This window comes from Brachyhypopomus gauderio, chromosome 2, assembly GCF_052324685.1.
Source record: "Brachyhypopomus gauderio isolate BG-103 chromosome 2, BGAUD_0.2, whole genome shotgun sequence".
Classification (NCBI taxonomy): domain Eukaryota; kingdom Metazoa; phylum Chordata; class Actinopteri; order Gymnotiformes; family Hypopomidae; genus Brachyhypopomus; species Brachyhypopomus gauderio.
The window spans coordinates 28,417,484-28,433,899 of NC_135212.1; the positions used below are offsets into that span (position 1 = coordinate 28,417,484).

At 42.1% G+C, this 16,416-nt stretch overlaps 1 protein-coding gene across 7 annotated transcripts in view; it reads right to left on the bottom strand.

The window, feature by feature from the left end:
* pclob (piccolo presynaptic cytomatrix protein b) overlaps positions 1 to 16,416 on the bottom strand; it is an 83,696-nt gene that overhangs the window by 23,767 nt on the left and 43,513 nt on the right. For all 7 annotated transcript variants that reach the window (XM_076993378.1, XM_076993382.1, XM_076993380.1 and 4 more), the window contains exons 16-17: positions 5,809 to 6,339; positions 98 to 5,687 (exon numbers count right to left, since the gene is read on the bottom strand). In XM_076993378.1, the coding sequence (XP_076849493.1) occupies positions 98 to 5,687; positions 5,809 to 6,339 (6,121 nt within the window). The remainder of the gene's footprint in view (positions 1 to 97; positions 5,688 to 5,808; positions 6,340 to 16,416) is intronic.

The window sequence follows — 16,416 nt, forward strand, 5'->3', positions numbered from 1 at the left end:
ATGTAAATAATTTGAGGTTGCTCATTAGTGGAAAAGGAAAGTAGACATGCGTTTAAATAATGGTAGAAATAAAAGTGATTCACACTGTAATACTCACCTTCTGACACTTTTCCTGATGTCAAATCAATTGCTGCCTCTGGAGAACCATTCTGATAGGCCAATCCATTCTTGCCCTCAGTGAACAGACCAATTTCTGTGAAGTCACTGCTAGGTAGAGAGGTCTTTGTTGTACTGAGATCTTCATTTTTAAGTGTTGTGGCATTTTCATACTGGGAATGATCTTCTCTGAAGTCAAGCTGGTTGCCTGGTTGTGTGCTTGCTGGAGATTGGGTTCTGCAGCTCCCTGTGAACGGAAGCCTGTAGAGGACATCACAGCACACTGTTCGTTTCCCTGCTGTCAGGTCTACAGGTGCCACATCCTCAATAACAGCTGTAACTATCCCAGAGGAAGAAGACAAAGCCACCATGTCTTTTTTTGGTCTTGATGTAGTGAGATCTATTGCTCCAGACACAGATGTCTCAATATGTATAGGTACACCAGCCCGGGCATTTATGCAGGTCACTGGGGACACTGTGACAAGTAAAGATGAGGGTAAAGATGAAGGTGGTTCAGTAGTTCCACATGATAGGTTAATGGGAATCTCTGTACTGGGTGAAGATTTGGGTTGTGAATTTACTGGTCTGTATACTATCTGTGTAAGTGGCTCAAATCGTTTGTATGTTGTGAGTGGAAGTGTCTTCGATGTGACACCTCTTAAGTTCAGAGGCGTGTCAACTAAATTATTATTGAATGCAATTGTAGCACTACAGGTCACAATACTGATGGTATCCGTCCCAACAGAGAGTGTTGTAGGAGGAGGTATCTCAGCACTGAGATTTACAATTTCTGGCTTAATGGCAGTTGCTTGTCTACAACTTGAATCAATTGAAAAGGCCTGCTTACTTTCTTTGGGAGCTGTCAGGTCCATTCCCATGTCTGTCATTGTAACATTGACCTTTAATGTTGTCAGATCTATTATATCCCCAGAGTAATGGGATTTCCCATTTTCTGTTTGGGCTCTTTTTATTTCAGGCCCAAGTATGACAGCCATACTGGCGATGTCTGACACAGGTTCAAAAGGTATTCTTTCTTGGACAACGGACACAGTAGTAGTTCTCTGGACTTCAGCCTTGAACATTTGGGTCACAAAATTTTGTGGCGATTCTAGGTGCTGTTCTGCAGAATTCGCAGAATACATTTGACTCGTACTTGCTACAACTTTATCTGGCCTTCTCATTTCTTGAGTCTCTGATGGTTTTGTGAACTGAGCACATGTCAGTGGTGAAGCTGGCACAGGTGTTTTCACATACACTACAGACACCTCATTCTGTGGTTCTGTGGTTTTTGAATGTTCAACCTGAATTACAGGAGCTGATGATGGATCTAACCCCATTGCTTGTATAGTCTGATGATCTGTTATAGGAGCAGAACAAACGGTTTGTAAATGTTGTCTCTCAAGTCCCACTGAATCAGAAACCATGGCTGCTGGTTCAAGAACAGGATGTATAGCGGTCGCTGGTGCTGAAAATATAGTCGACTCTGATGCAGGTGGTGATGAAAAGACTTTTGTTCCATTTACTGTGACCATAGGTGGTGCAGCATAGTTTGTCATGTTCTCCGTGATGGGTGGCCCAATGGTGCCGGCGTGGGCCACACAAGTCAGTGCTGCAGCATTTGATGTTGGTGCATCTTCTGACGGCATCGCTATGAGTGTAGATGAAGCTTGTATTGTTGTCTCAGGTACTGGTGAGGTGCCCACAGTTTGTACTGGAACCACTGCTGTAACAGGAGCGAAGATTATTTTTGGTGATGCAGCTACCATTGGTGCCATCACCAGTGGTTCAGATACATGTGGGATAAACATTCTTGGTGCAATAGCAGAATTTGGCAGTGATGATCTTCGCATTGGGGCTTGGGTTGTAATACTTTCTACTGGCGATCCTGGTTCTGATGGCAATGTTATCACCACGTATGTCTCAAGAGTTTTGGAAAATCTAGGTGACAAAGGTGATTTTGGTGATGAAACATTATGTTTGTTTTCGAAAGGAGCATTCAAACTCAGTGAAAGAGCACTGGGAGGTTTTTTTGTTCTTGGTAAAGTAGCAGCATGTCCTGCCTGAGAAAGAGCCTGTTCAGCAGTATTTGGTGGCTTCACACTTTCTCTTGGTCGGTGACTAAACACTAGACCAGCTGGTATACAGACTGGCTTGGGTGGAACTGGGGGTGGAGGCTTATTTATTGGAGTTGAACTCAGATTTATTGCTTGACTTTGTGCTGTGAAGGACATACCTGTGAAAGACTCAGGAGAAGATCTAACGCATAATGGAATGGGAACAGACTCCTGGTTAATAGCTGGATAACGTAAAGTATTAGCCAGGATGGCTGGTGGTAAAACTGCAGGTGGTGGTGGAAATTCAATGACTGGTTTATCCGCTCTTTCTTGAAAGACAGTTGTTATTTGAGGTTCCACGGGAACATCTGTACTGATAACAGGTTGAGTTCTAGTTTCTTCAACAGAGGTTGCTACCATGACAGAATTATTGCCAATATCTTGTGGTGTTTGATTTATTACAGATGTGTTTTTTGGCACAATTATGACAAAATGGCCTTGCTTTGTCTGCACAGTAGGACTCACAATCTGTGACTGTGATGTAAGAATTGTGCTTGTGTCTGTGAATGCAGGTGATGTAACTGGTATTGACCGAATTCTTGCAGCTGCTGCATTTAATTTGTCTGCATCGAGACTGTGATAATGACTTGGAATAGAAAATGTAGTTGGTGGTATATTTTCTGTATCTGTGGTAAGTGGACCAGTTGGAGCAGGTATTGGTGAATTGGTTGGAATAAGCACTTCATTTGCAGTGTGAACTGGGGAATGAGTAGATGAAGCAACTATGTCTGACATTTGGACAATAAATGGAGCAGGTGATGGAACTTGAACAAAGACTGGAGATGGTGTATCGTCTCCAGTAGAGTCAGGTGTTTTAAGTGACTCTAAAGATGGTACATGAATTAGACACTCAGATGCAGAGGATATGGTATCTTGCACAAAGGGAACTGAAGTGAAAAATGGGACTGGGGCTTGTGCTGAAGATACTGAGGCTGATGCAGTTATGTATGCTGGGATTACAGATCCTGCAGCTGACAAACATGCTGGAATCATAGACTGACCTGGGAGAGAAACTCCATTTTGGCCATTCATTGATACTGTAGATGGTGTATATGTTGAAACACGGGTAGAATAGTCTAAAATATAGGGTGCGTTTGAAGCTAGTGGTGGCTTAGAAAATGAAACCATAGGTTTTGCTGTTGATGTGACTTGTTGAGTGGATGTAGTCTTTTGTAAAGATATTTCTTCAAAGGAGCTTGCAACAGGAGGACCTGTTAGCACTGCAACTTGTGGAGCTGGCATTAGAATTATATATGAAGCAGGGTCAGCTCCAAGAGCTGTGGTACTTCTAGCAGCTGTTGGTGTTGTTGAGATTGAGCCAGGCTCTGGAGACTGATCTGTAAGTGGAGATGAGGAGGCTGCTGATGTTGAATGTGGGGATAATGGAGACAGAGGAGATGCAATGGGAGAGACATCTTCTTGCATGGATTTTGATACTTCATGGATAAAAGATACGGGGTCATCCTCCATTGACTTTGATTGTGGTGACGCTTTTGTAATTTTTGCAGCTTCTCTGGAATTATCATCACTCTGATCAGTTGACGTTGCTACTTTGTTTTCTTGTGTATTATCGTCTTCTTCAGCCTCATCTTCCCCAGAAGAACACTGAGTAATTTTCAGATCAGGAATTGGATAGAGAGCTTTCTTAACAGAACAAGCTTCAGTAGATGCTGACCTATCAATGTATGGTTCCATAGCATACTGAACATCTTCAGCTGTATATTCCTCCTTAGTGTTGTCCTCCTCACCACTTGAGAGAGTGAGCACAACTTCAGGGGAGTCATATAAAGGCTCAGATGAAGAAAAAGGAGATATTGGAGACAAAGGACTTGATCGTGTAGGACTTGTTTCAGGTGTCAGAACATCTTCACCATGTAACCCACATTCTTCATCTTTATATACAGTACGTTTGTCATTTTCTGGTATATTGACATAACAAGTGTCAGTAACTGCAGGGGCGGAAAAGTGTGAATGCGGAACTCCCTTGTCGTCTTGTACGGGCTCGGACAGTTTTCCTTTTATCATGAGTTCTCTCTTTTTCTGCATCTCCAAATAAGCTTCCTCTGGTGTTGGAAGCTTTCTTGCGTCCTCTTGAACAATCACTTCACTTAAATACACATTCTCATTAATACTACACCCAGTAGCTGCAGCCATTGCTGGTTCCTCCACTAGTGACTCATAAGCGTAGTCCTCTATTAACATGCCTCCATAAAGTGGCTCAATCTCAGGTGGAGTGACTTTCTTCGTCATAGATTTTAGTGGCTCGGTTTTTTGCATCATTTCTTCATATATCTCCTCTGCACTCTTTAGTGTTTTTTCTACAGCATCATTCACCACATCTATTGAAGAACAGATGGGTGGCAGTTGGTAGGGAAGGAAGTTCTCTGGTTCAGGCTCAATACTTGGTGAGATATCAGAGAAGGAGGATGAGTCGTGTCCTTTTATTCCTGATGTTTGCCATAAATCTTCATTTTGACATATATCTTCCACTGGTAGGAGATTACTGAGTTGATGATCAAGTCTCTGGCTTGGACTGCTGTCACTCTCTTTTTCGAGTGAGGACACAGATGTAGGTGATGCAGCATCTGAGGGTGGTGATGCAGGTGCTGTGATATGAGATAGTGATATACGGCAGGATTCATCATCTTTAGACCTATCCTTGGTGGCTCCAGTCACAGTTTCCTTTTCAGTAATCTGACTGGTTGGAACTTGTGGTTGTACAGAAATAACTGTAACGCTCTTAAGATCTGTGAGCTCTTTATTTTCATCATCATTCAGGACAGAAGTCTTTACTGTATTTCTCTCAGATTTATCTGATGTATGGATCACTTCAATGACTTCAGTATCTTCATTTTGGCATGGTGAGATGCTGTCAGAACTCTCTTCAACCTCCACACTGACTGTTTGAAGGGATCCTCTTGGTACCGGTCCTGGACTTATATCTTCTGCGTTTCTAGCCTCATATTGCTTCTGCTGCTCGATTTCTTCAATCACTTCATTGACATTCTTTTCTTCATCAGACAGGCCTTCAGCGGCACACATCTGCATTAGCTGCGCTTGCATGAACTCATCCTCACCCAAATCTGGGCTGCCTGCTCTGTACTCCTCACTGCACGAGGACGCAGTGCTTAATTGTCTGATCTTTTGCACAGACGGTGATTGTTCACTCTCGCTGTTTTTCTCCATAGTGCTAAGATCATCCTTTATGCTCACTGGGGCTTCGAAAAATGCCAGATTTGGTTCAACTAGCTTCATAAATGATTCGCTAGCCATCTGGATTGCTTTAAGCTCTTCTTCAGCTGAGCTGTATGACTCAGGAGAAATGCGTCCTGGACGGTCATTTTTATCATCCACCTTCAAGGTGTCTGCCTCAGCTCCAGATACTGTGCTCTCAAGTTCAGAAGGTGTAGAACGACTACTTTCTGCTTGCATCAGGACCTCTTTATTTAGCAAATCCTTTTCTACCTCTTTTGTTGCCTGCAAAACACATTAATAAAGCATGACGTGAAAAAGATGTAATATAAAATTGCCTTCGGTTATTCATGTTAAACAGGTTTGCATTTGTTGCAGTATGACATAATATTTTATTATACATTACCACAGTTGGTGCTACAAAAATCTCCTTCACATCAAGTTGAGTTTCCACTGAGACACCAGCTGTCCTCAGCGCCTCTTGTGGAGTGTCCACAGTACTTGTGGGAAGAATCGTCACACTCTGAGAAGAATCGTCACACTCAGAGTTGTGGGAGGAATCGTCACATGCTGGTTGCTCTGTTTTTTTCTTCTCTTTAACTGCTGGCTGTGGAGTTTCACATTTAAGCTCAGGTTTTGTGTCCACAGCTTTAGCAGTGGGAGCATCCACAGTGTGGACAGGACCAGCAGCAGCTGGGGCAGCAGACCCAACAGTAAGTGGGGATTCTGCTCGCTGGTGAGATTCAGGTTTAGACACAGTTAGTCCAGGGGCATCTGCAATGTCCTGAGCAGGGACGGGAGTCTTGACTGCCTGTGCTTCAGCATCAGTCGTAGATTCCATCCTGGACACAGAGGACGGTGTAGGGATTTGTCCTGTGTGTCCCGTTTGCTCCTGCAGGGTTCTGTCAGTCTGGCAGTTCAAACACAGCCACTCCACCTGAGTAAAAAATGCCAGCAATGTATATGATCATTATCTGGATATAATAGAAGTTTAGGTGACAGAATATAAGATTTATGAAGCAAATATTTTAATGTGTACATGCATTTAGCGATTTTTTATTTGACACATATTTGTTGTTCAATTATCTAAAATGTTTGGCTCCTCATAGTTTATTATAGTTGATAACAGTACAGGCTATAGACAGTTAACATAAATAAAAGTATAAATAAAGTATATTATTAATAACACTCCTTATGTTCTTACATGGTCAATTTATTTGGATAAATTGAAAAACACATCTCATCTGTTACTGCAATGCACCAAAATTCTGGCCAAGAAAAAGTGCAAATTTCATAACCATTACTGACCACTTTACAAATCTGAAATCCTCTGTCATCAGTTCATCAGTCCAAGAGAACTCTGGAACAAACATTTTCTTTGATTTCCAAAAATAATATGCAATGATCAGTGTTCTATTCATCAGGACCAATAACATGACACTTTCCATATCTAATGTTGCATTCAGTATTAGAAATGCAAAGTAATTGGCTTGAGGGATTGCAACACACACACACACACACACACACACACACACACACACACACACACACACAAGCACAGATTACAATTGATTCTCATTCCATTACATAAACATCTAAAATTTTCTGTCCTGATGTCCTACAATCCTGCTGTGTATGCAGCAAGAGTCCCACAGAACTTTATATAAAGAGGATTCACCAAGCTGTGTTTGTATAATCATTACTTTCTAATTACTGCAAGTTATAAATATATCAAAGCAAATTGCCTGATGCAGGGAATCTCAGGCTAGGCACACACTAAACTGAACAACTAATGCTAACTGTGAATACGTGAGCATGAGCTTCTGTCAGCATGTGTATATTTACACTCAAACACATCAAACAGAATACAGCTGATGAAAGACACGCAAATATTTTCTGTGCTTCCTGAAGGAGCAGGTTTTTTATGAATGAGCACACGTGCATGTCTCCAGCTTCCTGAAGGACCAGGTTTTTTTTTATAAACGGGCACACGTGCATGTCTCCAGCTTTCTGAAGAAACAGGTTTTTTACAAACGAGCACACGTGCATGCCTCCAGCTTCCTGAAGAAGCAGGTTTTTTACAAACGAGCACACGTGCATGCATCCAGCTTCCTGAAGAAGCAGGTTTTTTTATAAACGAGCACACGTGCATGTTTCCAGCTTCCAGAAGGAGCAGGTTTTTTATAAACAGGCACATGTGAATGCCTCCAGCTTAATAAAGGAGCAGGTTTTGTATAACGAGCACACGTGCATGCCTCCAGCTTCCTGAAGAAGCAGGTTTTTTTTACAAACGAGCACACGTGCATGCCTCCAGCTTTCTGAAGAAGCAGGTTTTTTACAAACGAGCACACGTGCATGCCTCCAGCTTCCTGAAGAAGCAGGTTTTTTATAAATGAGCACACGTGCATGTTTCCAGCTTCCTGAAGGAGCAGGTTTTTTATAAACAGGCACACGTGAATGCCTCCAGCTTAATGAAGGAGCAGGTTTTGTATAATGAGCACACGTGCATGCCTCCAGCTTTCTGAAGGAGCAGGTTTTTTATAAACGAGCACACGTACATGCCTCCAGCTTCCTGAAGAAGCAGGTTTTTTACAAACGAGCACACGTGCATGCCTCCAGCTTCCTGAAGAAGCAGGTTTTTTATAAACAAGCACACGTGCCTGCCACCAGTTTCCTGATGGATCAGGTTTTTTATAAACGAGCACACGTGCATGTCTCCAGCTTCCTGAAGGAGCAGGTTTTTTATAATGAGCACACGTGCATGCCACCAGCTTCCTGAGGTACCAGGTTTTGTATAACGAGCACACGTGCATGCCTCCAGCTTCCTGAAGGAGCAGGTTTTTTATAAAGAGCACACGTGCATGCCTCCAGCTTAATGAAGAAGCAGGTTTTTTACAAACGAGCACACGTGCATGTCTCCAGCTTCCTGAAGGAGCAGGTTTTTTTATAATGAGCACACGTGCATGCCACCAGCTTCCTGAGGTAAAAGGTTTTGTATAACGAGCACACGTGCATGCCTCCAGCTTCCTGAAGGAGCAGGTTTTTTATAAAGAACACACGTGCATGCCTCCAGCTTCCTGAAGGAGCAGGTTTTTTATAACGAGCACGCGTGCCTGCCACCTCTTCCTCAGGACCTTCTTTCAAAGACATTGCATACAGTAACATCAACAATAACAATGTTCCACCTGTTCACTAATTAGCAAAACATGTAAACACTTGCTACTTCCCATGTAGCAAAATATAGTTTTAGCCCCGAACACTGCTTGGTACCTCAAGCCACAATACAAAATAAATAAATAAATGAAGGCATTTTGAATGAATGACTTTCATTGTGGATTTCAAAAATAAAAGGAATACAATTACCATACAAACACCATTTTACCATACCACACACATACCATACATTTAGAATGCATTAAATTACAATAAATACAATTCTGTTGGTTGTAGAAATGAAAACTATAAAAACATACTGCATGTTCCGATATTACAGGGAAATTCCAGACAGCAAGACTAGGGTCTGCTAGGGTCAACGATTAGCATCTCAATACCAGTCAGGTCAAATTTCCATCTTCAGGAGAGCAGTGTGTCCTTTGCACTTATTTACACTTTGAACTTTGACCTAATTTGGTTAACTATTGCAATACACATGATCTCGCTACAGAACCTTTCAAGGGTTGTAGCTGTCCTCCATGATGCCTGCACGGAAGTAGGAGGTTCATCAGAAATGGCTGGTATGCACAGCACTGTAGAGAACAATGTAACTGCACAGATGAGGAGGTTTAAGTTAAATAATTTTGAATGCAAAAAAGAAAATACCTGGGTATGTATTTCTTAGAGGGAATATGTAGCTAAATATCATAGGCCAATAACCAGACCCACAGTTTTCAGTGAGTTCAGTGAGTCAGTCCACATTGCATTGAACTGTTTATAGGTCCTAAAAACGGCCACTCTCAAATTCCTTACGCCCCCCCCCCCCTCAGTCAACAATTTACGTTCCCCTCCCCCCCCCAGGTGATGTGTCCCGCCCCCTCAATGCAAATAATAAGACCCATTTATTTTACAACAATCGCTACACGGCGCCCCCTCGGCCCCCCCCCCCCCCCCCCCCCGGTCAACAACTTACGTTCGCCACCCCCCCCACCCCCCACCCTCGGTCAACAACTTACATCCCCCCCCCCCCCTCGGTCAACAATTTACCCCCCCCCCCCCCCCCCATGCAATGTGTCCCGCCCCCTCAATGTAAATAATAAGACCCATTTATTTTACAACAATCACTACACGGCGCCCCCTCTGCCCCCCCCCCCCCCCTCGGTCAACAACTCCCCCCCCCCCCCCCCCCCCCCCCCCAGGCGATGTGTCCCGCCCCCTCAATGTAAATAATAAGACTCATTTATTTTACAACAATCACTACATGGCGCCCCCTCGGCCCCCCTCGGTCAACATCTTACGTTCCCCTCCCCCCACCCCCACCCCCAGGCGATATGGCCCACCCCCTCAATGTAAAAAATAGGACCCATTTATTTTACAACAATCGCTACACGGCGCCCCCTCGCCCGCTCCCCCCCCCGGTCAACAACTTATGTTCCCCACCCCTCCTCCCCCACGGTCAACAACTTACATTGCCCCCCCCCCCCCCCCCCGGGTCAACCATTTACATTCGCCACCCAAAAATTTTCTGACGCCCCCCCCATTGTATATGTCCTGACACCGGCCCTGGACAGGCACTTTATTTATTTGTTGAATATATAAATAACCCCTTGAAAATCTGTGAGTTGACCTGTCCTCTAGCGCCACCATCAGGCCAAACTTTTAAATTAGAATTAATTTATCTTGAATTTTTCATACAAATCTAGACAAGTTAAAACAGCTTGGGGTCAAATTGACCCCTGAGGACGACCGATGGGTGCAATATGTGTTCAGCACATTGAAAAAAAATCATCATGAAAATTTGTCCCCATCAAATTAGGAAATGTCATGAAATATGAAGTAAAAGAAAAAAAGTCAACTACTATTTTTTGAATGATAAACATTGAATGAACTGAACTCTTGGCTCAGTATCTCTATCTGATCATTTGACCAAGGAGCTCAGTCTCACAGTCTTCCATTAGAAAGGCGGATGTTAACTCTCAAGCACTTAGAGAATGTCTTTCATATATCTGACATGTAATGTAATCCTTTACCCATTTTGAAGTCCACTGAAATCTACACAAAAACTAAAATGCTGCCTTACAAATAGATTTTGCACTTTCCAAAGCAGGTAGGCTAGAGTCTGAAATTAGATGAGACATAAAGAATGTTTGAAATATATCCAGAAAAGTTACAGTTAGAAGGTATTTTCAGAGAACAGGCAGAATTTTACAGCACTATTAGACCACTTTATATCAGAGACCAAAACGCATTTACTGAGCATACATTGAAGTCCCGTACATCATCTGTGAGAGTGGACCACCAGAACCACTGGGACTGTAAAGGTGGATTTTGACAGTACAAAATAAGTATAATAGAGAGATGTTTCAAGCAGCTTGCAGACATGTAATTCTTTGGAGGCATATTTCTGAAAGATTGAACCCATTGCTTTCTGGATGTATACTTAGATTGCACGATAGAGATACATCATTGTGAGAAATTCTCTATTCAGTACATTATAGCTGCATGATTAATAGCAAAGCCATGTTGGAAGATGTGTATTGACGCTGGAACAAGAGATTCCAATCAGTCCTTTGATGCTTCTACTTCTGACAGTAATGTAAGGTCAGGTTGTTTTGGTGTTGGCATAGAATAATTCATTGAAATGTTGAAAGGCTGCATGTGTAAGAGTTCCTGAATCACCTTTAAAAGACGTGAAGATGTGGATCAGGAAGTGAAAACAAAACTTGTCACAAGAAAATATAATTCATGAAGTTTTGGAATTCAGATGGGGCTTTAGCCAGCCTATACCATACAATTAAAGATACATAGTGCCTTCTTGATGGTGATGAATATGGATTTTCATTTATTCTCTCTACAGGCATTGGACATTGGTGTGAATCAAGACAAGGACAACCTCCACCCTCCCTTTATTAAAGGAAACCAAAGCTTTGGTAGCACCAATCAGCCAAATGATGCCAGTACTCAATGGTCTTGTCAAGTTGATGATCCATTGGTTCTGTTTTTTGTATTAGATACATGTTACCCCAAAGAGGGAACTTCCAGGGAGCAGATCTATTGCACTGCACCAGGAATGTAAGGAAGTCTTACTGAATGTGAGACACAGTGGGAATCCCATTAGTTCAGCTCTCCTTTTGCTAGGGGATGACAAGGTAATAAAGATAATGCCAGCACTAATGTCCTTTGAGGAAGAAATCCGTTAGGCTGTTCATGTAGTGAACACAGGTGGATCAAGAGTGATGTCTAGATGAACGAACGAGTTGAGCATAAGGAAAGTTCCCCGTGACATCAGAATGTTTCAACAAAAAGAAATAGGCAGCCACATGTGGCAGTGAATGATTAATTGCTTAAATACCACGTTAAGCAGAATTTATGCTCTCACCTGCCTTTAGGCAGTGAACAATCTTTTAGAGGAAGGACTGGGAACCTTCAATACAGGCACAAATGGTGTTGGGGCATGTCTGTCTCATCTCGGGACAGTAGAGCATGAGCATGTTGACGGTGTTTGGGTGGATATGGTTGGGGTTGGTGATAAAAGACTTGCTGATGTGGTGGTGCTGCACTTCCTCCTACAGCATATCAAATGTAGTGGAGTGGAATGTTGAGTGGAATGTTGTTTTTAGTAGCGTCGGTTCAATCTGAACACGAGGGCACAATCAGCTGCAGAAATGTTCTTCTGGTGTGTTTCACACAATCAACTGCTTCACTCCAAGAAGTCATGTGATCAAAACGTTTTTTAAACAGTTCAGCTTCAGAATCCCCGCTAATAAGGAAGTAAGCGTTTACTTGATCAGTCTCTGACCCACACATCTCAGGACGGTGATCAATATACAAAGAACACTGCATAAGAAAACACTTGTACTTATCTGGATTCCAATCATACCTTTATGGCATAGTGATGAAGGCCAGTGGAGAAACTGTACTTGTGGATATCATGGAGTCATGCATCAGAAGTGATCTGACACTGAAGAAATATCAGAGATTGCAGAGTAGACTGAAGGATCCCAAAAAGATCAGTGAACTTCCTTTCCTGGTGTTGCACCTCTTGAAGCTTTGTGAGATTAGCTGCCATGGTGAAGCATTCAGTAATAAATGACACTCGAGAGCCAAGCATTGACAAGCAATATTTACTAACAACCAAACATTATAATCCAAACTCTAAAATCCCATTGCAAATGTCCATAGTGAATTCAATAGATATTTCTCCAATCCACACAGAAAGCAGAGTGAGAATAACAAGCAACGTTCAAACACTGAGGAATTTAACGAACGTTTAACGAAGGCTCAATGCACAACACATTCAACACCTCACAAAGAAGAAACAGACAAAGGATTCTATATATATCCACACAGTGGACAATCAAGCGCAACACGTGAAGCTAATATCAGATGAGGTGGAGCTTAGTCAATTGGGTTGTGGCTCAACCAAGAGCCAATAGGGCACTGGTGTGGCACAGACACACACTACGCATGTGATTAAGAACACTGCAGATACTCTGGATACAGTGCCAGAGCACCTAAACCAGCACGACGGGTGTGATCATTATAGAAGAGATTATTCAATACAGTAGTTTAATGAGCATGAAGTAGCTTCACAGTAAACGCTCACAATGAGTAAAGACTGTGGGGCTTACATTAGTTTTTCACTTAAATTTCATGTTCCATCTTATCAGAGCAGCATGAACCACACCAAAGGTGAACTGAAGCTGAGCTGTTTAATGGATAAAAGTATTAGACTAACCCGATAGACTCACTTTACTCACCATGCCCAGGCATTTATACTTTTGCAGGAACATTTACAGTCTGGGCAGAAATTACAATACCCAGAAGCTTATTTTTCAAATTTTCCATCACATAATTTCTCAGATTTTAGGAGTCTTAAACTGTACGTGTATCATATCATTCATTTGCATACATAATCCATCACCATATCTGTTACAGGGAAACAGCATAGCATGTTTCATTTATTGCAGGTGTGGAAAAGCCCAGATAAATCACATGGTCTTTCACAGATGGCAATATTATGCCTCAGTTATAGTGCTTTTTTATGAACAAATGTTCATACATAGAAAAGGCTTACATAGAAAAAAAATTGCTGCAGACATTCTTATGCAGAACAACATACATATGTTTCTCAGTATAACAGGTGAGACCATGGGAGTCTATAGGTATAAGTCTATAGGTATATGTCTATATGACTATAGGTATAAGTCTATAGGTATAAGGTTTTTCTTCAACTACAATAAAAGACTCTCTGTTCATTAAACATAATTTTGCAATATTCGCGCTCATTATAATTTTATTTTTCCTCCTTTCCACCAGTGCTCAAAATCTCAAAATCAGTACAAATGCATACTAACAGCTGTCTGGCTTTGAATGGTACCATGAAATATCACTCTCTTCAGAAGAGAATTTGACCTGCTGGGTCTTGTGCTATATTGCAGTGCCTTTCAGACAAAATGCAACATTTACCTACACCTACATTCTCTCATCATTGCACCTTCAAAACAACAGAAGGTTTACTTGACTGATGGATTAAAGAAAAGCCCATATTGTACTACAAATCAGAGGCTCTATGCCTGACATCATATTGAATTGCTGGCAGGATCCTTTGGCAACAGCGGTAGAGGGTTCATCTAGTGCACTTTGAATATAGCAGGCTAACGTAGTGCACTTTGAATTTAGCAGGCTAATTTAGTGCACTTTGAATATAGAGGGATAATCTAGTGCACTTTGGATATAGTAATGTAGAGCACTTTTAATATAGAGGGATAATCTAGTGCACTTTGGATATAGTAGACTAATATACAGTGGGGAAAATAAGTATTTAGTCAGTCACCAATTGTGCAAGTTCTCCCACTTAAAAAGATGAGAGAGGCCTGTAATTGACATCATAGGTAGACCTCAACTATGAGAGACAAAATGTGAAAAAAAATTGAGAAAATCATTTTGTCTGACTTAAAGAATTTATTTGCAAATAATGGTGGAAAATAAGTATTTGGTCACCTACAAACAAGCAAGATTTCTGGCTGTCACAGACCTGTAACTTCTTTTTTAAGAGGCTCCTCTTTCCCCCACTCATTACCTGTATTAATGGCACCTGTTTGAAGTCGTTAACAGTATAAAAGACACCTGCCCACAACCTCAAACAGTCACACTCCAAACTCCACTATGGTGAAGACGAAAGAGCTGTCGGAGGACACCAGAAACCGAATTGTAGACCTGCACCAGGCTGGGAAGACTGAATCTGCAATAGGCAAGCAGCTTGGTGTGAAGAAATCTACTGTGGGAGCAATAATCAGAAAATGGAAGACCTACAAGACCACTACTAATCTCCCTCGATCTGGGGCTCCACGCAAGATCTCAGCTCGTGGGGTCAAAATGATCACAGAACCACAAGGGGGGATCTAGTGAATGGCCTGCAGAAAGCTGGGACCAACGTTACAAAGGCTACCATCAGCAACACACTACGACGCCAGGGACTCAGATCTTGCAGTGCCAGACGTGTCCCCCTGCTTAAGCCAGTCCATATCCAGGCACGTCTGAAGTTTGCTAGAGAGCATTTGGATGTTCCAGAAGAGTATTGGGAGAATGTCGTATGGTCAGATGAAACCAAAGTAGAACTATTTGGTAAAAACACAACTTGTCGTGTTTGGAGGACAGTGAATGCTGAGTTGCATCCAAAGAACACCATACCAACTGTGAAGCATGGGGGTGGCAACATCATGCTTTGGGGCTGTTTCTCTGCAAAGGGACCAAGACAACTGGTCCGTGTACATGAAGGAATGAATGGGGTTATGTATTGCGAGATTTTGGGTGCAAACCTCCTTCTATCAGCAAGGGCAATGAAGATGAAACGTGGCTGGGTCTTTCAGCATGACAATGATCCCAAGCACACTGCCAGGGCAACAAAGGAGTGGCTTCATATAAAACATTTCAAAGTCCTGGAGTGACCTAGTCAGTCTCCCGATCTCAACCCCTCCGAAAACCTTTGGAGGGAGTTAAAAGTCCGTGTTGCCCGCCGACAGCCCCAAAACATCACTGCTCTAGAGGAGATCTGCATGGAGGAATGGGCCAACATACCAGCAACAGTGTGTGCCAACCTTGTGAAGACTTACAGAAAACGTTTGACCTCTGTCATTGCCAACAGAGGATATACAACAAAGTATTGAGATGAACTTTTGTTATTGACCAAATACTTATTTTCCACCATTATTTGCAAATCAATTCTTTAAAAGTCAGACAAAATGATTTTCTCAATTTTTTTTTCACATTTTGTCTCTCATAGTTGAGGTCTACCTATGATATCAATTACTGGCCTCCCTCATCTTTTAAAGTGGGAGAACTTGCACAATTGGTGACTGACTAAATACTTATTTTCCCTACTGTAGTGCACTTTTAATATAGCAGGCTAACGTATATAAAGCAGGTTAATCTAGTGTACTTTGGATATAGTGGGCTAATCTAGTGCACTTTGAATATAGCATGTTATTGTAGTGCACTTTGAACAGCCCCTTCATGTTTATTTATAGAAATATAACGACTCCTACAGAATAGAACGACTCCTTTCTGACAGAATTATGTGAAAGGCAGGACTGTAGTGGCCTTCTGCAGACACAAGGCTTTACTGGTCTGATTAAAACAGTGACCAGATATATACAGAAGTGAGACAGAGTGGGCACATACATAGAACTCCATAGCACTCTCTGTCCCACTCACCCTCTGTCTTCCCCTCAGTCATCTGAGAATATTCACACTCACGCTGTCTCGACTAAATGCAACGAGTGCTGCTTCTGTTCCAACATGTCTTTGAATTTCACGTGGCTCTCTGTAAATTAATGCAATTTCAGATGCAAACAAATAT